Source organism: Oncorhynchus mykiss, chromosome 12 (genome assembly GCF_013265735.2).
Source record: "Oncorhynchus mykiss isolate Arlee chromosome 12, USDA_OmykA_1.1, whole genome shotgun sequence".
Classification (NCBI taxonomy): Eukaryota; Metazoa; Chordata; class Actinopteri; order Salmoniformes; family Salmonidae; genus Oncorhynchus; species Oncorhynchus mykiss.
The window spans coordinates 22081129-22107827 of NC_048576.1; the positions used below are offsets into that span (position 1 = coordinate 22081129).

Here is a 26699-nt window from a genome sequence, read left to right on the forward strand (position 1 = left end):
TTTTTTTCCCATTCCTCCTTGCAAAACAGCTCGAGCTCAGTGAGGTTGGATGGAGAGCATTTGTGAACAGCAGTTTTCAGTTCTTTCCACAGATTCTCGATTGGATTCAGGTCTGGACCTTGACTTGGCCATTCTAACACCTGGATATGTTTATTTTTGAATCATTCCATTGTAGATTTTGCTTTATGTTTTGGATCATTGTCTTGTTGGAAGACAAATCTCCGTCCCAGTCTCAGGTCTTTTGCAGACTCCATCAGCTTTTCTTCCAGAATGGTCCTGTATTTGGCTCCATCCATCTTCCCATCAATTTTAACCATCTTCCCTGTCCCTGCTGAAGAAAATCAGGCCCAAACCACCACATGTTTGACAGTGGGGATGGTGTGTTCAGGGTCTTGCTTTTACGCCAAACATAACGTTTTGCATTGTTGCCAAAAAGTTCCATTTTGGTTTCATCTGACCAGAGCACCTTCTTCCACATGTTTGGTGTGTCTCCCAGGTGGCTTGTGGCAAACTTTAAATGACACTTTTTATGGATATCTTTAAGAAATGGCTTTCTTCTTGCCACTCTTCCATAAAGGCCAGATTTGTGCAATATACGACTGATTGTTGTCCTATGGACAGAGTCTCCCACCTCAGCTGTAGATCTCTGCAGTTCATCCAGAGTGATCATGGGCTTCTTGGCTGCATCTCTGATCAGTCTTCTCCTTGTATGAGCTGAAAGTTTAGAGGGACGGCCAGGTCTTGGTAGATTTGCAGTGGTCTGATACTCCTTCCATTTCAATATTATCGCTTGCACAGTGCTCCTTGGGATGTTTAAAGCTTGGGAAATATTTTTGTATCCAAATCTGGCTTTAAACTTCTTCACAACAGTATCTCGGACCTGCCTGGTGTGTTCCTTGTTCTTCATGATGCTCTCTGCGCTTTTAACGGACCTCTGAGACTATCACAGTGCAGGTGCATTTATACGGAGACTTGATTACACACAGGTGGATTGTATTTATCATCATTAGTCATTTAGGTCAACATTGGATCATTCAGAGATCCTCACTGAACTTCTGGAGAGAGTTTGCTGCACTAAAAGTAAAGGGGCTGAATAATTTTGCACGCCCAATTTTTGATTTGTTAAAAAAGTTTAAAATATCCAATAAATGTCGTTCCACTTCATGATTGTGTCCCACTTGTTGTTGATTCTTCACAAAAAAATACATTTATATCTTTATGTTTGAAGCCTGAAATGTGGCAAAAGGTCGCAAAGTTCAAGGGAGCCGAATACTTTCGCAAGGCACTGTAAGTAGAGGAGGGAGGCGTTCCAGGCTGTTTCACAACCGGCCATGATTGGGAGTCAAATAGGAAGGTGCACAATTGGCCCAGCATAATCCGGGTTTGGCCGGGGTAGGCCGTCATTTAAATAACAATTTGTTCTTAACTGACTTTCCTAGTTAAATAAAACATATAATAAAAATAAAAAAAGCGTAAAAGGACGTTATGAGTAAAGGGATGAGGAGGGGGGCATTATGAGGAAAGGGATGAGGGGGGCATTATGAGGAAAGGGATGAGGAGGGGGGCATTATGAAGAAAGTGATGAGGGGGGAATTATGAAGTACGGGAACACCCCCCTGAAATCCTGAAATGGACAAAAATGAATGGGATCTTATTGGCACCGTACGAAACATATACACAATGTACAATACCATTCAAATGGACGTTGTTTCATTCAAAACTGATTGCAAATGCCATATGGCAAATGCCAAGTGTCACACAGCAAAAATCCAATAGATGGCGAGCACGCTCCACTGTAAATTTTCTTATTGCAAATGTAACACAAATCAAGACCCAAGAGTAAAATTTGGAACATTTGAAACTGCTTTCTGGACTGTTTTTTGAAATTCTTTTGATTTTTTTGTCAATTACACATGTATAAGAACTGTATGAACATATGTTTGTCATATTTTGTCATAATTTTTTTTATTGTCCATAAGGCATACATTTTGTCCATTTGCAATATGATTTCATAGGTCAAAAGTCAGAGTCAAAAGTAAGTGAACCATTGCCAAATGCAGTAAGAAATGCCCAAATGCAATGTGAAAGTATTGAAAGTGCCAAATCAGGATGATATGTCCATTTGCCATGTACGATCATAGGGAATCGGTTTACAGACCCAAAAGTCAGTGAACCATGTCCAAATGGCATTTATACTGCCCAGATGATATATAGCACTATGTTAAGCCATGAATCAACCTAGATGGTCTATTTTTTAACGATTTTTTGAAAAAAGTCAAAAATGACTAGGGGCGCCCCCTATTGGATGGGCACGGGTGGGGGGTGCAAGGGGTCTACGGTTTGGTAGGGAGCACCCTTGCCCATCCAATAGGGGGCGCCCCTGGTCATTTTGGACGGTTTTTTTAAAAATCGTTTAAAAAAGATAGACCATCTAGTTTGATTCATGGCTTAACATAGTGCTAAATTTCTTTGACATCTGTTGCCTAATCACACATATGACGTTTTGAAAAGATCTGACCTTTTTAACCCTTCGAAACAGCCCCTATTACACCATTTTAAGGCACTTCCAGTTGACACAGGAAGCTGAAAGTGAACACATATCCTTCTTGGGGTAGGCTCTTATAGAATAATGAGTTTTAAGTCTTTACGTTAAGAACTGACTTATTTACACAGGGTTGAATGAGTGTGTTATTTCAGAAAATCACAGAAATCTCGCAGAGCGCCGAAACCCACCTTAACGGATTTGTCTGAACATGCTGCAACTGGATCTGTAACTTTTTTGAAGAAAAAATAAATAAATTTTGAGCATCACCAACTGTACATTGTACGATTTCTCTTAAATTACGATAGATAAATGTCTGGTTCTTTTTTTCCTGACACCGTAGGTTCATGTACTTTGACGTGAAGGGTTCAAATTAGCGCTCTATTTTCGTTTTTGACCTTTAATCCCAGAAAAATGGCCATAGCTCAAAAAGAGTTGAGGCCTTCAATGCCATCTTGTTCAGGGCTAACTGCCCATTATGCCAAACCTATGCTCACCAAGTTTCGTCTTCAAAGTTTTTTCCGTTTAGGAGAAATGGCCACGTCGCGATTGGTGATGTTTTGTACATTTGCAATAAGATTCCATTTGCCATCTGCTGGAATTTACCTGGACCGCGGAAAAATGACAAATTTGAAAGTTTTATAAAACGGAAACCGAATGTCCGAGAGACTTCGTTCGATGACTTCCCGGAAGATCTGGCCCCGGTGCACGGCCCACCACCGTCGGCGAATTTTAGAAAAATTTGCAGACTTCTAGTAAGGTACATTTGCAATATGGAGTTTCTCATCAACCATACAGCAAATGCCAAAATGTGCCCTTCATGCATGAAAGTGATGAGGAGGGGGCGTTTTGAGGAAAGGAATGAGGAGGGGGGCATTATGAGGAATAGGATGAGGGGGCATTATGAGTAAAGGGTTGAGGAGTGGACATAATGAGTAAAGTGATGAGGAGGGGGGCATTATGAAGAAAGTGATGAGGAGGGGGCCATTATGAGTAAAGGGATGAGGAGGGGGCATTATGAGTAAAGGGACGAGGAGGGGGGCGTTATGAGGAAAGTGATGAGGGGGGCATTATGAAGAAAGTGATGAGGAGGAGGGCGTTGTGAGGAAAGGGATGAGGGGCACGTTCCAGGCTGTATCACAACCGGCCATGATTGGGAGTCCCATAGGGAGGCACACAATTGGCCCAGCATCGTTCGGGTTTGGCTGGGGTAGGCTGTCATTTAAATAAGAATTTGTTCTTAACTGATGAAAGTGATGAGGAGGGGGGCGTTATGAGGAAAGGGGATGAGGAGGGGGGAATTGTGAGTAAAGGGGATGAGGAGGGGGGCATTGTGAGTAAAGGGGATGAGGAGGGGGGCATTGTGAGTAAAGGGGATGAGGAGGGGGGCATTGTGAGTAAAGGGGATGAGGAGGTGGGCATTGTGAGTAAAGGGGATGAGGAGGTGGGCATTGTGAGTAAAGGGATGAGGAGGGGGGCATTGTGAGGAAAGGGATGAGGAGGAGGCATTATGAGGAAAGGGATGGAGGGGGGCGTTATGAGTAAAGGGGATGAGGAGGGGGGCGTTATGAGTAAAGGGGATGAGGAGGGGGGCATTATGAGTAAAGGGGATGAGGAGGGGGGCATTATGAGGAAAAGTATGAGGGGGCATTATGAGTAAAGGGGTGAGGAGGGGGGCGTTGTGAGGAAAGGGATGAGGAGGGGGGCATTATGAGTAAAGGGATGAGGAGGGGGACATTATGAGGAATGTGATGAGGAGGGGTCGGGCGTTATGAGGAAAGTGATGAGGAGGGGGCATTGTGAGAATTGGACATGAAAATAATGAGTGTTTAATGATGAATGATTCCTATCAATAAAGGAAAATCCTGATATAAATACAATATCCCTGTCTAGACGTATGAATTCATGCATAGCTACAAATTCATCAGTTATGAATGATAACATCATTACACTATACTCTCCATACTCGTCATTACACTACCCACTGGGCACACACTGGTTGAATCAACGTTGTTTCCACGTCATTTCAATGAACCAACGTGGAATAGACATTGAATTGACGTCTGTGCCCAGTGGGTCATACACTCAATTCACATGGATCATAATTATCACAAACATAACTGCTTTCATATTTTCTATTAATCTGTGTCATACATAGCAGTCTGCGCATTGTCATTGTAGTCATACTTTAATTATTGTATGTAGGCTACAATTTCCAACTCTTTCCATTTATAGACCAATCCAGGTTACAGCAGTCTATTCACAGCTTTCACTGTTGTATTGGGTACTTTATTCAGGGGCGCGACCTTCACTGGGGACGTGGGGGACATGTCCCCTCCAAATTCTGAAATTGCATTTTTGTCCCCCCCAGTTTTATCATTGGAATGTGATACAAAACAAAGCAACGGTGTGCTTTAGGACCAGGTGGACATCTCCAAGCGGTCAGGTACGCTGTTTGGAGTGTTTAAAAAATATGTACATATATATTATGGCCTCCCCATTTCGAAAACCAAAGTTGCGACCCTGACTTTTTTTTTTTACCTTAAGCTACCACTTCTGAGGAAAGAAAAATATTATTTGGAAGTCTGGGCAGGAAGTCTGGGCAGAGAAGTAAATGGATGATTGTTTTTCACCAATGCCTAATCACCAGATGACGCCACCAGATGATGGTGGCTGCTCACAATATGTACTGTAAGTCAGAGAGTGTGTGTCTGTTTGTAAGATTCAATGTGTGTTAAGCATTTGTATTACTATAAACTATAACTAGAAACCCTAAAACACACAGCTTATTCAATGTATTAAAAGTGGTCTTTTTAAAGAGTTTCATTCCAAAACGCTATACATCCATTTTCAGAAATTTGGGTACAAAATTCAAAAGGCATTGGCACATCTGAGCTATCTTTGTTGCAGGTGCATGGTAAAATTAAATAAAAGAGAAATGTTGGTAAAAAACACACACTGTCTAATCATGGCATGGCGTTCTTCAATGACAGACATGTCCACTATATATACAAACGTATATGGACACCCGTTCAAATGAGTGGATTCGGCTATTTTAGTCACATCCGTTGGAAGCAACGTCCAGCACAAGAACTGTTCGTCGGGAGCTTCATGAAATGGGTTTCCATGGCCGAGCAGCCACACACAAGCCTCACCATGTGCAATGCCAAGCGTCGGCTGGAGTAGTGTAAAGCTCGCCGCCATTGGACTCTGGCACAGTGGAAACGTGTTCTTTGTAGTGATGCTTCATGCTTCTCCATCTGGCAGTCTGACAGACGAATATGGGTTTGGCGGATGCCAGGAGAACGCTACCTGCCCGTATGCATACTGCCAACTGTAAAGTTTGGTGAAGGAGGAATAATGGTCTGAGGCTGTTTTTCATCGTTCGGGCTAGGCCTCTTAGTTCCAGTGAATCTTAACGCTAAAGCATACAATGACATTCTAGACAATTTTGTGCTTCCAACTTTGTGGCAACATATTGGGGAAGGCCCTTTCCTGTTTCAGCATGACAATGCCCCCATGCACAAAGCTAGGTTGATACAGAAATTGTTTGTTGAGATTGGTGTGGAAGAACTTGACTGGCCTGCACAGAGCCCTGGCCATAACCCCATTAAACACCTTTGGGATGAATTGGAACACCAAATGCAAGCTAGACCTAAACGTCAAACAACAGTGCCCGACTTCACTAATGCTCTTGTGGCTGAATGGAAGCAAGTCCTCGCAGCAATGTTCCAACATCTAGTTGAAAGCCTTCCCAGAAGAGTGGAGGCTGTTATAGCAGCAAAGGGGGGTGACAATTAATGCCCATGCTTTTGGAATGAGATGTCCAGGTGTCCACATACTTTTGGTCATGCAGTGCATTTGTTTAAAATCTATCACTTGATGCTATTTATCTGCCTCTGTTACGGTTTTCTTGATGAGAAGGAGAGTCGGTCCAAAATGCGGCGTGTCTATTGCAATCCATGTTTAATGAAGTATCACACTAAACAAACACTATCAAAACAATAAACTTAGCGAAAACCGAAACAGCCTATACTTGTGTAACCTAACACAGAACAATGACACTAAGGACAGTCACCCACGACAAACTCAAAGAATATGGCTGCCTAAATATGGTTCCCAATCAGAGACAACGATAAACACCTGCCTCTGATTGAGAACCACTTCAGACAGCCATAGACTTAGCTAGAACACCCCACTAGCTACAATCCCCATACATACACACCACATACACAAACCCATGCCACACCCTGGCCTGACCAAATAAATAAAGATAAACACAAAATACTTTGACCAGGGTGTGACAGAACCCCCCCCCCTAAGGTGCGGACTCCCGAACGCACCTCAAAACAATAGGGAGGGTCCGGGTGGGCGTCTGTCCATGGTGGCGGCTCCGGCGCGGGACGTGGACCCCACTCAATCAATGTCTTAGTCCCTTCTCCTCGCGTCCCTGGATAGTCCACCCTCGCCGCCGACCATGGCCTAGTAGTCCTCACCCAGAACCCCACTGGACTGAGGAGCAGATCGGGACTGAGGGGCAGCTCGGGACTGAGGCAGCTCGGGACTGAGGGGAAGCTCAGGAGTGAGAGGAAGCTCAGAAGTGAGAGGAAGCTCAGAAGTGAGAGGAAGCTCAGAAGTGAGAGGAAGCTCAGAAGTGAGAGGAAGCTCAGAAGTGAGAGGAAGCTCAGGAGTGAGAGGAAGCTCAGGCAGGTTGATGAATCTACCAGATCTGGAAGAGTCTGGTCGACTGGCAGATCTGGAAGAGTCTGGTCGACTGGCAGATCTGGAAGAGTCTGGTCGACTGGCAGATCTGGAAGAGTCTGGTAGACTGGCAGATCTGGAAGAGTCTGGTCGACTGGCAGATCTGGAAGAGTCTGGTCGACTGGCAGCTCTGGCTGCTCCATGCTGACTGGCTGCTCCATGATGACTGGCAGCTCTGGCTGCTCCATGCTGACTGGCTGCTCCATGCTGACTGGCAGCTCTGGCTGCTCCATGCTGACTGGCTGCTCCATGCTGACTGGCAGCTCTGGCTGCTCCATGCTGACTGGCTGCTCCATGCTGACTGGCTGCTCCATGCTGACTGGCAGCTCTGGCTGCTCCATGCTGACTGGCTGCTCTGGCTGCTCCATGCTGACTGGCTGCTCCATGCTGACTGGCTGCTCCATGCTGACTGGCGGCCCTGGCTGCTCCATGCTGACTGGCGGCCCTGGCTGCTCCATGCTGACTGGCGGCCCTGGCTGCTCCATGCTGACTGGCAGCTCTGGCGGCTCCTTGCAGACTGGCAGCTCTGGCGGCTCCTTGCAGACTGGCAGCTCTGGCGGCTCCTTGCAGACTGGCAGCTTTGGCGGCATCCTGCAGACAGGCAGCTTTGGCGGCTCCTTGCAGACTGGCAGCTCTATGCAGACTGGCAGCTCTATGCAGACTGGCAGCTCCATGCAGACTGGCAGCTCTATGCTAACTGGCAGCTCTATGCTAACTGGCAGCTCTATGCTAACTGGCAGCTCTATGCTAACTGGCAGTTCTGAACAGGCGGGAGACTCCGGCAGCGCTGTAGAGAAGGAAGGCTCTAACAGCGCTAAACAGGCGGGAGACTCCGACAGCGCTGGAGAGGAGGAGGGCTCCGACAGCGCTGGACAGGCGATGCGCACTGTAGGCCTGATGCGTGGTGCTGGCACTGGTGGTACTGGGCCGAGGACACGCACAGGAAGCCTGGTGCGGGGAGCTGCTACCGGAGGGCTGGGGTGTGGAGGTGGCACAGGATGGGTTAGACCGTGAAGGCGTACTGGAGATCTTGAGAGCGGTGCTGGCACAGGACGTGCAAGGCTAGGGAGGTGCACAGGAGGCCTGGTACGTGAGACTGGCACCATCTTCACCAGCCGACTAACACGCACCTCAGGACGAGTATGGAGCGCTGACCCAGGTGCCATCAAATCCCCGACACGCTCCGTCGGGCGAATTCCATGTTTAAAACACCAACACAGCAACTCCCTCATTTCTCTCTCCTCCAATTTCCCCATTAACTCCTTCACAGTCTCTGTTTCGCTCACCTCCAACACCGGCTCTGGTTCTGGTCTCCTCCTTGGCTCCTCACGATAAACAGGGAGAGTTGGCTCAGGTCTGGCTCCTGACTCTGCCACACTCTCCCTGAGCCCCCCCCCAAGAAATTTTTGGGGCTGACTATGGGGCCTCCGTCCACGCCACCTTGCTTGCTTCGCAAACTCCATTCTCCTATATCCTTCCGCGCACTGCTCCATCGAATCCCAGGCGGGCTCCGGCACTCTCCCTGGGTCGACCGCCCACCTGTCTATCTCCTCCCAAGAAGTATAGTCCATACTGTACTCCACTTTGGGCTGTTCCTGCCTGTTGACACGCTGCTTGGTCCCTTTGTGGTGGGTGATTCTGTTACAGTTTTCTTGGTGAGAAGGAGAGTCGGTCCAAAATGCGGCGTGTCTATTGCAATCCATGTTTAATGAAGTATCACACTAAACACAAACACTATCAAAACAATAAACTTAGCGAAAACCGAAACAGCCTATACTTGTGTAACCTAACACAGAACAATGACACTAAGGACAGTCACCCACGACAAACTCAAAGAATATGGCTGCCTAAATATGGTTCCCAATCAGAGACAACGATAAACACCTGCCTCTGATTGAGAACCACTTCAGACAGCCATAGACTTAGCTAGAACACCCCACTAGCTACAATCCCCATACATACACACCACATACACAAACCCATGCCACACCCTGGCCTGACCAAATAAATAAAGATAAACACAAAATACTTTGACCAGGGTGTGACAGCCTCACTCTCAGAGAAATAAGTAGTACTCCTAGGTTTTACACAGTCAATTGTAACAAATAACTACACTTTCAATAAAGAACTATACAAACTTATCATTTGTGAAATCAATATTTCAAATATGTTTAAAAATAATAATTAAATACAGGAATATGAGATCTGTATGTAAAACAGTTACATTTGATATTTGTGTCATTTAGCAGATGCTCTTATCCAGGGCAACTTACAGTCAGTGCATTCATCTTAAGATAGCTAGGTGAGACAACCACATATTACAGTCAAATATACAGGATTCGAACATTCCATTCCAGCGAAACAAATGTAAATACAGTATAGGGTTTTGCAAAAAAATAAATGTTCATAAACATCTCAAATCTATGAATAAAAACTCTTAAGAACAGTAATATTTTTACACACACATGAAGGTACCCATAAGCAATCATTTCTGATGAAAAAACAAGTGAAAAGTAGGTGGCTATATTATTTTGGATATAAACTCTTAATTTATGTGTACAACAGTATTTGATAACAGGCTGTGTCGGTTCTTATCCAGTTTACCCAGCTTGAGATAAGTTACACTCATTAATAAACTGTGTGTGATTGTGTGATAATGATGTGTGTGTGTGTATTAGGGTAATGATCCTGCCAATCCCACATTAGCAAATTCACAGTTCGCAAACCCAACCTCTGTGTGTCATACGAGCAGCCACAGGGGTGACAGGAATTTAAAGAGTGAAGGAATTGGATAAATAGGAGGAAGATTCTGAGCTATGTGGGAAGGCAGTCATGCTAACAGACCTAGGTTATGTAAGGAAAATACAGAACTTTATTTTTCCCCTTCAGCTCCTTGGTCACGGAGCATTTGACAGCTCTGGAGATAATGCATGTGTCACGCCCTGACCATAGAGAGCTGTTTATTCTCTGTTGGTTGGGGCATGATAGTGACTAGGGTGGGTCATCTAGGTGATTAATGGTTTATGTTGGCCTGGTATGGTTCCCAATCAGAGATAGCTGTTTATTGTGGTCTCTGATTGGGGATCATATTTAGGTAGCCATTTTCCCCATTGCGATTTGTGGGATCTTGTCTATGTATAGTTGCCTAGTAGCACGGTTAGCGTCACGTTTCGTTTGTGCTTTATTGTTTATTTTGGTGAGTTTCGATTGATTAAAATATGTGGAACTCTACGCACACTGCGCCTTGGTCCAATCATTTCAACGAGCGTGACAGCAAGGAAACCTCTCCGGTAAAAGCACAGCTAAAGCCTAATTTTCCTGCTGGTGTTATGCTCCCTCCTCCCTACCTTCCCTTGTCACTATTCCACTGAATAATTTCCTATTTCACTCTATGGACCCCCCCCCCCCCCCCCCCCCCCACACTCTCTCTCTCTCTCTCTCAAAAAAAAAGAACAGTAAACATTACACTCCCAAAGTTCTAAAGGAATAGACATTTCAAATGTCATCTCTCTCTCTCGCTTTCCCTCTCTCTCCTTTGTAAGTCTCATTCCTTTCCCTTTTTTATTAGTTCTCTGACCCTCGCTCCATCATTCCCTGTCTTCCTCTCCATCTCTCCCTCCCTCTCTCCTGCCAGGTCATACTGACCTTGATGAGGTCTGAAAGGGAAAGAGGGGGCAGAGAAAATGGAGAGAGAGCATGGATGACGGGAAAGAGAGAGAGCATGGATGACGGGAAAGAGAGAGAGCATGGATGACGGGAAAGAGAGAGAGCATGGATGACGGGAAAGAGAGAGAGCATGGATGACGGGAAAGAGAGAGAGCATGGATGACGGGAAAGAGAGAGAAAAATGAAAGGACTGGGTGGTAAAGGCAAGGGAAAAGGAGGTGTGGACAAGCTGCCATGATACATGTATAAGTATTGTCGTATCAACTGTAATTTCTGTCTTCAATATGTTTATAGCCCATAGACTATTTATAGCCACAGATGGCTATTTATACAGTCCATTAATGGATGGTTGTGAAGGAGGTAGACATTTTCACTATTCAGTTAAATCCCCATTGAAATGTGAAGGATTAGACTGTGAAATTCAAGAGACTGTGTAAAGACGTGTGTGTCTGTGCGCATGTGTGTGTTTATGTGTGTGAGTGCTAATGATGAATATTCATGGGAACCTGAGGCTGTCCGTAGCCACTGGAAGAGGAAATCAGGGAGACAGGGAAACAGGGAAAGGAGAGAGTGAAAGGGGACACAGAGGCAAGAGGCAGAAGAAGATAATAGTAATATTGGCTAAGGTTGTATCATGCATGATACCATGTGCTATGCTATTTGAAATGTTGACGGCAAACTACTCCCCATCCATTCTCCTTTAGAAAAAGGAGAAATCTTTTCATGAGCTTCTCACTTAACTATTCCTAGCATGGAATAAATGAGTTTCAAATGAAAGATGATACTTTCATTGCCATAAAAATAACAACCTATTTAACCTAATACATTTTTCAGACTTTTAATTAAAAAGGCTGTTATTTCAACTCAGGGGTTGATATGGTGTGTCGTCACCATAATCTCTCCCTACTTGGGCTGTTTACAGGTCACTGACTGAATCCTCCTCGGGTGATTTTCACATACAGATGCTATAAGGTCATCATCCCAAATCAACTTGTTTCTCAGGCTCTTCTCTCCTCCATAAGGAGCCAGACATATGGGTTATCCATTCTTCAATATCTACCCCAGATGAAACTAACATATATAAGGTATAAAGTACATTATTAATGTAATATCTCTGAAGAACATCTGTATCTGACTTGTGAATATTGATGTGAATATTAAGGTAGCATTATAATATGGTAATAATTATAGGCAATTGGATGAGGAACTAAAAATGGACTGTAAAGGCAGATATATTCATCATATGGAGGTTACAGAATGAACCCACACTCACATACAGTACTGTAGTATAGTACATACATGGAATGAGAAAAAAGACATGCCATGGCAGAATCATGAGAGATGATGCTACCAGCCCTACCAGTCCAGTCTCCTCTCCCTCCTCTCCCAAGCCATTTAGCTCACTAGATGGCACTGGATCAAATGGGATTAACTTTGACCTCAAATCTTCATTAAACTGCAAAAGCAATTATTAACATCAAATTTCCTCTTAGAATTAGTGGCATGTCTCTCCGGTGGCAAACTGTATGTGTCTGCATGTGTGTGAATGTGGGTATGGAAATACTAATGCATGCTTTCCTTTGTGTGCTGACTGTGCCTTGTTATGAAAGGAACATATAGAGAGGGATGTTGTATGGATGAGTGTATATCAGGAGGTGAACACAGTGAGCGTTATTGTTTATGTGAATTGGCACATAAACAGGTGTGTGTGTGTGTGTGTGTTATGCCTGTGCACACACTGGGCTGACATTATGAGAGCCAACGGCTCCTGTGTCTGATTTCTGATGTGTTCTGATGTTCACAATGAGCCTCCGGTGAGAGGCTGGATGAATCATCAGGAGTAGAACAGAGAGGCAGACAAAGAATAAATGAATAAAAGAGGTAGAGGATAGACGAGAGAAAGGACCTTGGTGTGTGTAACTATGGGAAACGATTGACCAGTGGCAGCCACTGCAGGTGATTGCAGAGATTGCTATCAGCATACATGTGGTGCTTATTGCCTAAATGCTCAGAACCCTGTAGATATATAACAAGTGTGCAGTGATTTGTGGTGTGTGTTGTACATGTATGCATGTGTGTGTGTGTGGTCCATCATCCACATGCCTTTTATGTTAAATTATTGTGTATTTTGTAGAGCTTTGATCTCAATACTGTCCCTTCTAGCTTAAAATTACTTTGTGAGGAACGTACTCTTCTGTGTATGTGCATACGTGTGTAAGAGAAAGCGGGAGAGAGAGGAGGGGAGAGGAGCGGAGAGAGAGGGAGGAGGGGAGGGAGAGAGAAGGGGGAGAGGGGAAATAGGGGAAAGAGGGAGGGAAAAAGAGAGGGGGAAGAGAGAGAGAGGGTGCGTTATATTTTTAGCTCCACAGCCCCACATCCGTGAGTGTGTTTAATCGAGTGTATGCGCGCGTGTGTGTTTGGATTACTGTCTCCAGTATCATGCTCGGGGGAAGGTAATATTCTTGTCCGAACAAGCTTCTTTGTCACTCTCTTGCTTTGTAGAGATGGTTTGAAACTGTGCAACAGAGTGAGGAAGAGACGAGAGGGGGAGGGAGAAAAAGAGAGGCTGAGGGAGAGAGAGAGGATGGTGAGCTAATGAATAAGCAATCTTGCATTTTCTACTTTGAGCTCTTGCATCTCGCTAAGACACGCATGCCTGCCTCCTCTCCCTCTCATGTCTTTGTCTCTCTGATCTTTCATTCTTTGTTGCATTTCTTTGCTTTCCTCCATTTCAGTTTACCTCCCCTCTTCCCTCTCTACCTCTCTCACCATGACTCCCAGTGTCCTTCCCTCTAGGTCTTCTGTGGATCTTGTGCAACCTCACTTTCCCGCTCTTTCTTTCTCTCTGTGTGTCTCTCTCTCCCCCTAAATTCCCTTTTGTCTTAGTTTGTGACCCACTGAACCTCCTTTCTCTTTATCCCATGCATGCATAGAAACACATGCACATGCAAACACAAACGCATACACACACACCACACAGACATACTAACACAGACACGGTTAGACACACAACGAGAGGGACTTTACCATGGGGAACTCAGTCAAATCTCACTTCTCCAAGAAGGTAAGGTTTTGTGTACTGTGTTCTGGCTGTGGACCACCTGAACCCCTGACTGTCTGTGGTGCATGTCTGTCTCACTCTGTCCTTAACTTGACTGGAGGCTATTGGACCACACTGGACATGTTTTTTTTTTGTATTGACTGTGGGGCATCTCTTCCAGTCTTCTGGTCTGAGGAGCTGTGCTCTCGCTGTTACAGACTAGTTGTGAATATTAGAGGAGACAGGACAACCTAGTGTCTCATGCTATGTTCTCATCAACCCCACTGAACCTCAAAGACCAAAATAGTCAGCTGACCAGCGTAGAATACTGACTGTGAAGCTTGAAATATTTTGTGGACAGGAAGACGACAGTATAGTTGTACATGGACTATATGAACTCTACCACGCATTAGGACTACATTGTGACTGTTTTTACATATTTATTTGTCATAGATGTGAATATAACAGTTGTGCTGGAGTGACTGTGTGGGAGTCCTTAGTGTAGTAGACAGTGTCTTGTGTTGTTCTTGAATCCGATAGCTGGGATGAGTGGTGTCACTGAGCAGGCTCCTGTCATGATCAACCACATGTTTCAAGCATCAACACTTCACATCGTCAGAGGGGATTATGTGGCGCAGACATACCAACAGGTGGCGCTATAGTCTTGAACCATGCCTGCAGGAGCATGATGGATTTTAGCCTGATCTTAACAGACACCCTGCACAACGCAGGTTGGGTTTCCAACCAGTTAATGTTCATTGTACTATAAATGGACTATAGAATGGATATATTGGACTTATCATGAAGGGATTTTTACATTATCTGCCAGTAGTATATGATTAGTCCATGTACAACAATAATTCAGTGATTTAACAGAAGGATCAACAATGACAGCCATAGCTCTTTAGCCATCTAGTAACTGCACAGTAAAGACAGGATTTCATGTTCAGTGGGAGCATTGCTTCACCACACATCAGTGAGATTCATCCCCTTCAGCAGCTGTACATCCTTGAGCGTGTACAGTGCAATATGACAAGCAACTGTTGAAGCCATCTTGTAGCGAGGGAAGTTACTGCTTCTCACATTAGAATATTGTTTTAGCTGTCTAATTCAATGTAATATTTAAAAAAAAAACATTAGTAGAGATTGGTGACACAATGGACCATCAGACAATCAGCACTGCTTCGTGTATCACTTGCTGATGTGCCCTGTGTAGCAGGGCAGGAGCTGGCGCTGGAAATGCCACTGTAACAGATGGAGTGTGAAGGTCATGTACATTGGAGGGCAAATGCAGTGGTGGGGTCTGGAAAATGGGCAGGGATAGAGAGGGAGAGTCTCATATTCATACTCCTTGTGTCCTCTCCTTATTCTCAAAACCCATTGGATGAGAAAGCCAGAGGTTTCTCCCCTCTTACTTTCTCTTCTAATGGGTTTTGAGAAGGAGGCGAGGTGAGAGGACACGAGGAGTATGCAATTAGGATTCTCCCATAAAGAGCTCTCTAGGGGGGGGGGGAACAATGGAAGGAGAGGTGACTCACCACCTGGATTCGGTCTTTTGAAGCAAAATTTGAATTTCTGTTTTTTTTTTTACATTGGATAAAAGTAGAGACTCAGAGATACAAAATGGTATATCATACACTGCATTTGAGGAACAATGGGAAAATAATTCTGCTTTGAAAGTTGATAAACTTGTAAACTCACATTTGAGAAAATGGCATTTTAGTGTTTCGGTGAGAGAGCTCGTCTTCGTCTACACCTATTCAGCATCGTTCACACCCTCTTAAGCTTTAGCCCCACCCATCTTGTTGCATTCAGAGCGCACGCTTGAGGCTCTGGCCGATGATTTGTTTACCTCTGGATAACATGAAAACAGCCTAACCAGCTCTGCTTACAACAATTTCATTGTTTTTTTGCCGATGTTTACTGACACTGGCCATAGTCAACGGGTATTGTACACTTTAGCTTAAGACATGTAGCTAGGTACCTAAGTAAACAAGGAACCTGGTTAGGTAAACAACGTGTAAGATCACACACACAATCACGTTAGCTTATGAGCCAGCCACCTAACGTTAGCTAGGGAGCCAGGCCGCTAACGCTAGCTAACAGTACACTTTAGCTTGAAATGAAACCACTTTGTCAAAATTAGAAACGTGTAATATCTGAAAATGTAGCTAGCTAATCTTACCCGTATACATCATCATGCATGATGGACGCGTCTCCCTGTCACCGATCCATGCCACAAATGTCCTTACTTTGAAGACGTAATCTGGAAACATGTGTTTTCCCATCTCTTTAGCTATCGTACTCTCTTTCCACTGATTTCAAAACTCGAATCCTCCAGAAAGTGGAGAGCAACACTTATGCAGCTACATAAAATGTTTTAAAAAAGCCGCGTACAACAGGATTACCAACACAGACTGACCAGCTGAAATAGACAAAAGCGTTAATTGAACCAATTTTTAACTAGGCAAGTCGGTTAGAACAAATTCATATGCCTAGGTTCCTGAATCAGTTCATATTAGAGGCATGTCATATAGATAGATATACAGTAATTTACCAGTCAAAAGTTTGAACACACCTACTCATTCAAGGGTTTTTCTTTATTTGTTCTATGTTCTACATTGTAAAATAATTGTCAGACATCAAAACTATGAAATAATACATATGGAATCATGTAGTAACCAAAAAATGGTTAAACACATTATTATTCAAAGTAACCACCCATTGCCTTGATGACAGTTTTGCACACTCTTGGCATGCATCTCTTTTCACATTTGTCCTCAAAGATCAACTGACAGCATTTTAGCAACATTACATCTTATTAAAATCTGTTCATATACACCCCCAGGAAGGGGGTCATCATTCACTTTTAACTGGACAGTGTGTTTACAGGAAGTTGCAACAGCATGACTTTAGACCATTAGAACACATTCGCCAAATGCCACAAGATACACCTGAATGGATTTCTGCATATATCTAAATAGTCGTCTTAAATTTGGGAACTTCACAGTTCTTTTGATCAAACAACATGAAAAGGTAGGCTCTCTCTCCCTCAGTTATGCACCAACAAGATTAACAACTAATGCTAGCCAGAGCAAGATGAGAGAAAATCTAACTAAGGAACATTTTATAAACCCTATCAAACCTTTTCAGCTAGTTGGCCTTCAAAATTGCACTGATAAACGATGGGGAATTGTAGCCTTCTGCAGCTTTTCTGCCAATGCATGCTTGTCCCAACCAAGCACCCAAGCTTACTGGCTAAAGATGGTTATCTTGCTAGCTAGCTACTTACAGACACAAATGAGAGAACACCTCACCTCACTGACCATTTTACTCACCCTAGCAGAGTTGGTTGGGCTCGTTATATGTTATCTATAGCGTTTACTATTACTTTTTTTGCCTACGTTTACTGACACCGATCATATTCAGATGTTGCGCGTACGTAAATTCATCAGTTATTCTGGGCTCTGGCACTCAGATGGGAGTGCTCTGATATTGGAGTAGATAGCCAGAGGGAATTTGCGAACGCAAGAGATATGCTAACTGGATAACATTTGTTCAAATTCTTGCTAGCTAACCAAATTACATTCCCAGCCTTCGTTACATTTGTTCGTTTTTACCAAAATATTGAGACATTGAAACTGAAACAGTGCATCCCGAATGGAGGCAGCAAACAATGTACCAACCTGATAGCAATATTGTTCAGACTACCAAGAAATGTATTGGTGAATTATATGAAACATACATTAAACTGAATCCATCTATTCTGCCAACAATGCTGTCAGTTCCACTTTAAGTTAACTGCTCAGTGTTCCATGTATAGTGACACTTTCTGTCATAAGCCAGTCAGCATTCTAGTCTCTTACCACAGCTCCTCTCTGTCCACTGATGCCACTTTTCTCTTTGTCTGCCATTACACTGCCGAAAGGTTGGCCCTTATTTTTTTACTTTTAAAGGTTTCTTATGGTGGCCGATGTTCCCTTTGTTACGTCCGTCGTTGGAATGAGACCAAAGCGCAGAGTGGAAAGTGTACATCTTTCTTTAATTTTATGAACCCCCCCCCCCAAAAAAAGCTAACCCGAACCTAAAGTTCTGCAGGCTACACAGCACCCATACAAAATCAAGATCCCACAAACTCAGGTGGAAAACAGGCTGCCTAAGTATGATTTGCAACCAGAGACAACGATAGACAGCTGCCTCTGATTGGGAACCATACCCGGCCAACAAAGAAAGAGAAAACTAGAATGCCCACCCAAATTACACCCTGACCTAACCAAATAGAGAAATAAACAGGCTCTCTAAGATCAGGGCGTGACACCCTTCCTATTTAATTAACCTGTGGCTCTGTCTGTAATTAGGTCTGTGGATTGTATGGCCTGTCACTGCCCCCTGGTCCACAGACAAATTAGTCATTATAATGTAATGGCTGGATGTATTTCATTCTTTCCATGATTGGGACAATGGTTAATTGGAATGAGCACAAAGCCATCCGTCTCTTTTATATGCGTGTGGCTTTCCTGTCATGAATAAAACCCTGTATTTAAATGGTATTTAGACAAAATTATGTATTGAGAACCCTATATTTTTAACCAATAATGAGTGTGATCATTGTCTGGGTACCTTACACGGGGATCATTGTGCCACTATTACACTGTGCATATGTCAAAAGCAGAATGGCTTGCAGATATATGTTTGGGTCTCCCTGCGTGCCCTCTCTTGGATTGTGCTGATTGTCTTAGTTAGCTGTTGTGTCTCTTTGATTATCTAACCCTAGCAGTGTGCTGAGTCAAATCAGTGTCCTCAGCAGTACGGAGACATCTTTGGGATGGATGGGTGGCATTAATTGCCCCTTTCACTGACTGGGTTCCTTCCACATGACTGACTGACTAGCCCCATTACTATCCTGACCTCTGACCTCACTCACAGGGACTAACAGACATGTTCTCAGCCTCTCCACCACCACCTCCACTTCCATCCACCAACCCTCATACCAGCTAGCCCCTTGTTGTTGACTGACTCCATGTTGTCCATCCACAAGCTGAGTCACAGTCTGTATCCCTGTCTCTGCCCCTGCGCCTCTATCTCCTGGCCCCACACCCTGGATATCTGTGACCCCAGGACCAGAAGAAGAACTACAGAGCAGTGCAGTCCTGTGAGGAGGGGACTGGGGGGGGCTATCTTGAGCCACTAGTTGCTATGGCTCAGAATGGAGGCAACATGCACAACGTACTGGGGCCTGCCTGCATCTTTCTACGCAAGGGCTTCGCTGAGAGCCGGCAGGCTGTACGTAAGTCCAGACACAAACAGACACATGCCCATAATGCATGCAGAGACACATTTACAGTTTGTAGCTACATGTAAGAAAATAAATATTTTCATACAAACTTACACACAATCATACAGACATTTTGTCTTTGTCTGCTTCTTTTTCACCCACGTTGACCAATACACTCCTTATGGACTCAAAGAAGAAGGTAATGGACTCAAAATATCCACAGTAACCTACATATAGAATGCTTGTCAGTTGGTGTGAAAATGAGCGCGTGCGTCTGTGTGTGAGTGATGGCACTCACTGCCATTTGTGCCACTCTGATAGAATGTAAGTCGTTGTGTTCCATGTAGTATTGCCTTGACGGAATGTTAGACTGATTACTAAAGTCTGTGGAGCAGCAACAGGGTCATCTGTCTTCGTCTGTATCAGTCTCACTGTGATCAGTAGACTCAGTAGCAAGGCATTGTCATTAAGGGAAGATGTGCACTGACCTCTCCTTGGTAGACTGGCACCGTTCATAGCCTGTCATGATGATGTGTTCTGTTCTGTGATGCTATTAGGGGATGCAGGGGTGGGGTCGAGCTAATTCAAAGGCTAGATGTTAATCTTAAGAGAGAACAAATGGAACTCCTTCATCCTATGTTCCCCCAGGACTCACCACCAACCCTCAAAGTTGGCATGCACCTCTCAGCTAAGTAGATGGGCTACTCAAGCATCAAACAAATGCTCTAAACTAAGTTGCATTTGGGTTCATCATTACATGATTTAACACAAAAAAAACTGTGATTGCACATGTAACAAAAGTACTCTACGATGTATAACGAACGATTGTTAAGTTGATGATATCTCACACAAGAGTTTTGTACTGTCATGAGCCATCAATTGTGGAATGCCACTTGCTGGATCCTAACCCTGACTTGTGATTCTTTACAGGATAGAGAGCTGAGGCCGGAGGAGATGGATGGTAAGTTTCATTATACAGGAGCAAACAGTATGAATTACAATGATCTTTCATATTGCATATTGGTCTGTAGCATTCCCAGGGGAGAACAACTGCCCCCTCTCATTGAAGCCACCAAAGTCCAAGGCTGACCACGGTACTGTAGGCAAGGTTAGATCCCTCATTATAGTGAATGGAAAAATGGCAATCTTCGTGGTCAAGCTTTGTGTAATACACCAGATGTAGGTCCTTGAATCAAATATTTTAAAATCGCACACAGAAGTGATAAGGATAATTTAGTTGCTAATGGCAGCCTGCAGTAACCCAGTCGGCCTTCAACTGCGTTACTCAATGAGAGGGAGCAGCACTGAGAACCTGCATGTCATGTATTGTCATGTTGTGTCTTGTTTCTGTCCTTTCCCTTCACCCTGTCTCCCTCTGCTGGTCGTTATTAGGTTACCGTTTCTCCCCCTCTTTCCCCCAGCTGTCCCTTGTCTCCTCCTAACTACCTCGTCACCCCTTTTCCCACCTGTTCCCTTTTTCCCTCTGATTAGTCCTCTATATCTCTCTCTGTTTTTGTTCCTGTCTTTGTCGGATTCTTGTTTGTGTTATTCATGCCTGAACCAGACTATCGTCATGTTTGCTGCAACCTTGTCCTGTCCTGTCGGAATCTGCCGGTCCATCTGAGCCTACCTATGTTTTGTCATTAAAGAAGCTCTGTTTACGTTAATTCACTTTTGGGTCCTCATTCACGCACCGTAACAGAAGAATCCGACCAAGAATGGACCCAGCGACTTTGGATCCTCTCCACTCAGCCGTCGAGATCCAGGGAGCGATGCTAGGCAGACACGAGCAGGAATTGTCTGCTGCTCGACATGCCGTTGAGACCCTGGCCACCCAAGTCTCCAACCTCACAGAACAGGTTCACCATCTCCGCCTCGATCCACCGGCCACTTCCAGGGCTTTCGAATCTCCGGAGCCCAGAATCAATAACCCGCCGTGTTACTCTGGGGAGCCCACTGAATGCCGCTCGTTCCTCACCCAGTGTGATATTGTGTTTTCTCTCCAGCCCAACACTTACTCCAGGAGCACTGCTCGTGTCGCCTACGTCATATCTCTCCTTACTGGACGGGCTCGTGAGTGGGGCACGGCAATCTGGGAGGCAAGGGCTGAGTGTACTAACCAGTATCAGGACTTTAAGGAGGAGATGATACGGGTTTTTGATCGATCTGTTTTTGGGGAGGAGGCTTCCAGGGCCCTGTCTTCCCTATGTCAAGGTAATCGATCCATAACAGACTACTCTATTGAGTTTCGCACTCTTGCTGCCTCCAGTGGCTGGAACGAGCCGGCTTTGCTCGCTCGTTTTCTGGAGGGTCTCCGCGCAGAGGTAAAGGATGAGATTCTCTCCCGGGAGGTTCCTTCCAGCGTGGATTCCTTGATTGAACTCGCTATTCGCATTGAGCGACGGGTTGATCTTCGTCACCGAGCTCGTGGAAAGGAGCTCGCGTTCTCCGTTGCCCCCCTCTCCGCATCACTACCATCTTCCTCTGCCGGCTCGGGTGCTGAGCCTATGCAGCTGGGAGGTATCCGCATCTCGACTAAGGAGAGGGAACGGAGAATCACCAACCGCCTCTGTCTCTATTGCGGTTCTGCTGGTCATTTTGTCACTTCATGTCCAGTAAAAGCCAGAGCTCATCAGTAAGCGGAGGGCTACTGGTGAGCGCTACTACTCCTGTCTCTCCTTCAAGATCCTGCACTACCTTGTCGGTCCATCTACGCTGGACCGGTTCGTCAGCTTCCTGCAGTGCCTTAATAGACTCTGAGGCGGAGGGCTGTTTTATGGACGAGACCTGGGCTCGGGAACATGACATTCCTCTCAGACAGTTAAGGGAGTCCACGGCCTTGTTCGCCCTGGATGGTAGTCCTCTCCCCAGGATTCAGCGTGAGACGCTACCTTTAACCCTCACTGTTTCTGGTAATCATAGCGAAACCATTTCTTTTTTAATTTTTCGTTCACCTTTTACACCTGTTGTTTTGGGCCATCCCTGGCTAGTTTGTCATAATCCTTCCATTAATTGGTCTAGTAATTCTATCCTCTCCTGGAACGTCTCTTGTCATGTGAAATGTTTAATGTCTGCTATCCCTCCTGTTTCATCTGTCTCTTCTTCACAGGAGGAGCCTGGTGATTTGACAGGGGTGCCGGAGGAATATCACGATCTGCGCACGGTGTTCAGTCGGTCCAGGGCCACCTCTCTTCCTCCACACCGGTCGTATGATTGTAGTATTGATCTCCTTCCGGGAACCACTCCCCCACGGGGTAGACTATACTCTCTGTCGGCTCCCGAACGTAAGGCTCTCGAAGATTATTTGTCTGTAGCTCTTGCCGCCGGTACCATAGTCCCCTCCTCCTCTCCCGCCGGAGCGGGGTTTTTTTTTGTTAAGAAGAAGGACGGGTCCCTGCGCCCCTGCATAGATTATCGAGGGCTGAATGACATAACAGTGAAGAATCGTTATCCGCTTCCTCTTATGTCTTCAGCCTTCGAGATCCTGCAGGGAGCCAGGTTTTTCACTAAGTTGGACCTTCGTAACGCTTACCATCTCGTGCGCATCAGGGAGGGGGACGAGTGGAAGACGGCGTTTAACACTCCGTTAGGGCACTTTGAATACCGGGTTCTTCCTTTCGGCCTCGCTAACGCTCCAGCTGTCTTTCAGGCATTAGTCAATGATGTCCTGAGAGACATGCTGAACATCTTTGTTTTCGTTTACCTTGACGATATCCTGATTTTTTCACCGTCACTCCAGATTCATGTTCAGCACGTTCGACGTGTCCTCCAGCGCCTTTTAGAGAATTGTCTTTTTGTGAAGGCTGAGAAGTGCTCTTTTCATGCCTCCTCCGTCACATTTCTCGGTTCTGTTATTTCCGCTGAAGGCATTAAGATGGATCCCGCTAAGGTCCAAGCTGTCATTGATTGGCCCGTCCCTAAGTCACGCGTCGAGCTGCAGCGCTTTCTCGGCTTCGCGAACTTCTATCGTCGTTTCATCCGTAATTTCGGTCAGGTGGCAGCTCCTCTCACAGCCCTTACTTCTGTCAAGACGTGCTTTAAGTGGTCCGTTTCCGCCCAGGGAGCTTTTGATCTCCTCAAGAATCGTTTTACATCCGCACCTATCCTTGTTACACCTGACGTCACTAGACAGTTCGTTGTCGAGGTTGACGCGTCAGAGGTGGGCGTGGGAGCCATTCTTTCTCAGCGCTCCCTCTCTGACGACAAGGTCCACCCTTGCGCGTATTTTTCTCATCGCCTGTCGCCGTCGGAACGTAACTATGATGTGGGAAACCGCGAACTGCTCGCCATCCGCTTAGCCCTAGGCGAATGGCGACAGTGGTTGGAGGGGGCGACCGTTCCTTTTGTCGTTTGGACTGACCATAGGAACCTTGAGTACATCCGTTCTGCCAAACGACTTAATGCGCGTCAGGCGCGCTGGGCGCTGTTTTTCGCTCGTTTCGAGTTCGTGATTTCTTATCGTCCGGGCTCTAAGAACACCAAGCCTGATGCTTTATCTCGTCTCTTCAGTTCTTCAGTAGCCTCCACTGACCCCGAGGGGATTCTCCCTGAGGGGCGTGTTGTCGGGTTGACTGTCTGGGGAATTGAGAGGCAGGTAAAGCACTCACTCACTCAAACTCCGTCGCCGCGCGCTTGTCCCAGGAACCTTCTTTTCGTTCCCGTTCCTACTCGTCTGGCCGTTCTTCAGTGGGCTCACTCTGCCAAGTTAGCCGGCCACCCTGGCGTTCGGGGTACGCTTGCTTCCATTCGCCAGCGTTTTTGGTGGCCCACCCGGGAGCATGACACGCGTCGCTTCGTGGCTGCTTGTTCGGTCTGCGCGCAGACTAAGTCCGGTAACTCCCCTCCTGCCGGCCGTCTCAGGCCACTTCCCATTCCCTCTCGACCGTGGTCTCACATCGCCTTAGATTTTGTCACCGGACTGCCTTCGTCAGCGGGGAAGACTGTTATTCTTACGGTTGTCGACAGGTTCTCTAAGGCGGCTCATTTTATTCCCCTTGCTAAGCTTCCTTCTGCTAAAGAGACGGCACAGATCATCATCGAGAATGTTTTCAGAATTCATGGCCTTCCGTCAGACGTCGTTTCGGACAGAGGTCCGCAATTCACGTCTCAATTTTGGAGGGAGTTTTGCCGTTTGATTGGGGCTTCCGTCAGTCTCTCTTCCGGCTTTCACCCCCAGTCTAACGGTCAAGCAGAACGGGCCAATCAGACTATTGGTCGCATCTTACGCAGTCTTTCTTTTCGCAACCCTGCGTCTTGGTCAGAACAGCTCCCCTGGGCAGAATACGCCCACAACTCGCTTCCTTCGTCTGCGACCGGGCTATCTCCTTTTCAGAGTAGCCTCGGGTACCAGCCTCCGCTGTTCTCATCTCAGTTCGCCGAGTCCAGCGTCCCCTCCGCTCAGGCTTTTGTCCAACGTTGCGAGCGCACCTGGAAGAGGGTCAGGTCTGCACTTTGCCGTTATAGGGCGCAGACTGTGAGAGCTGCTAATAAGCGTAGAACTAAGAGTCCTAGATATTGTCGCGGTCAGAGAGTTTGGCTCTCCACTCAGAACCTTCCCCTTAAGACCGCTTCTCGCAAGTTGACCCCGCGGTTCATTGGTCCGTTCCGTATTTCTCAGATCATTAATCCTGTCGCAGTTCGACTTCTTCTTCCGCGATATCTTCGTCGCGTCCACCCGGTCTTCCATGTCTCCTGTATCAAGCCCGTTCTTCGCGCCCCCGCTCGTCTCCCCCCCCCCCCCCCCCCCCCCCCCATCCTTGTCGAGGGCGCACCCATCTACAGGGTCCGTAGGATTTTGGACATGCATCCTCGGGGCCGTGGTCATCAGTACCTAGTAGATTGGGAAGGGTACGGTCCTGAGGAGAGGAGTTGGGTTCCCTCTCGGGACGTGCTGGACCGTGCGCTGATCGAGGATTTCCTCCGTTGCCGCCAGGTTTCCTCCTCGAGTGCGCCAGGAGGCGCTCGGTGAGTGGGGGGGTACTGTCATGTATTGTCATGTTGTGTCTTGTTTCTGTCCTTTCCCTTCACCCTGTCTCCCTCTGCTGGTCGTTATTAGGTTACCTTTTCTCCCCCTCTTTCCCCCAGCTGTCCCTTGTCTCCTCCTAACTACCTCGTAGTAGACACGTAGACACGTAGTACACTGCATTTATGATCAATTCGATGCTATTTTAATGTTTTTCTTTCAAAAACAACAACACCTGTTCCCTTTTTCCCTCTGATTAGTCCTCTATATCTCTCTCTGTTTTTGTTCCTGTCTTTGTCGGATTCTTGTTTGTGTTATTCATGCCTGAACCAGACTATCGTCATGTTTGCTGCAACCTTGTCCTGTCCTGTCGGAATCTGCCGGTCCATCTGAGCCTACCTATGTTTTGTCATTAAAGAAGCTCTGTTTACGTTAATTCGCTTTTGGGTCCTCATTCACGCACCGTAACACTGCAACGTCACTTCCTAGTGTAGCTCAAACTTCTCATTTTGTGTCTCCATGAGACGCTATCTTAACCGACTTCATTTGGCTTCAATGCGCTATTGAGTCTTCACATAGGAATGAATGGTGTCATGTGATCAATGGCTTTGTACATTCATATATACAGTCATTGAGCAGTCCTTACTGGTTTAGATCCATACAAACAAAGGATCTGCCTGACCTTGGTAAAATCTCATTCTCGTGTTGAGTACATTTGGAATATTTTCAGCCTGCGGACTGTTTCAAGCTTACCTCTCACTCTCCCTGTCATGTGTATTATAACACCACACTCATTGTAGTGTAGTAAAACAATAAGCCAACTGATGGTTTTTATAATGTGATTAAAAAGCACAATTGATATTTCTCCATCTATGCTTTCCTTTCTCAGAGTTGCGCGAGGCTTTTAAAGAGTTTGACAAAGACAAAGATGGCTTCATTGGCTGTAAAGACCTAGGCAACTGCATGAGAACCATGGGCTACATGCCTACTGAGATGGAGCTGATAGAACTGAGCCAGCAGATCAACATGAACTGTGAGTAACTGTGTGTCTATAAAAGAGAGCAATATGGGAGGTCCTGCGTTCCTTTTTTCTATGCTCTTGCATTTTCCTCTATCCTTTTCTCTTTTGTTACACTATCATGTTATGTCCTTTCTTCCTTCTTTCTCTCTATCTCTAATTAATGCTCTATGTACCCCTGTCCCCCCCGTCCCCTTCCACTAACACACACTAAAAGACACTTGCACACACCATTACACACAGAGGCTCTGAACATTCAAGGTCCAATACCTCTGATGTTGATCCCTTTAACAATTAACCTTGAAAAGAAGATAACATTCGCTTCTATAAATACTATCTGGGCTTGGAGAAAATTGATGACTGAATATGATAGACATGTTAGACATGATAGTAGCTTAAATTTTGCCAGTCTTTTCTCTTTCTCTCTCCTCTTTC

The 26699-nt window shown here is 45.6% G+C and overlaps 1 protein-coding gene across 8 annotated transcripts in view; it reads left to right on the forward strand.

Annotated features, from left to right (window-relative positions):
- The window catches only part of LOC110537207 (calcium-binding protein 1), a 43764-nt gene that overhangs the window by 9168 nt on the left and 7897 nt on the right, over nt 1–26699 (forward strand). The window contains exons 1-5 of one of the 8 annotated variants that reach the window (XM_036937209.1): nt 13285–13422; nt 19128–19296; nt 19478–19483; nt 20215–20245; nt 26136–26279. In XM_036937209.1, the coding sequence (XP_036793104.1) occupies nt 19216–19296; nt 19478–19483; nt 20215–20245; nt 26136–26279 (262 nt within the window). In that variant the 5' untranslated portion in view covers nt 13285–13422; nt 19128–19215. Of the gene's footprint in view, nt 1–13284; nt 13557–13618; nt 14034–19127; nt 19297–19477; nt 19484–20214; nt 20246–26135; nt 26280–26699 lie in introns of those variants that run through there. The other 7 variants (XM_036937208.1, XM_021623071.2, XM_021623073.2 and 4 more) reach the window with 7 other exon arrangements.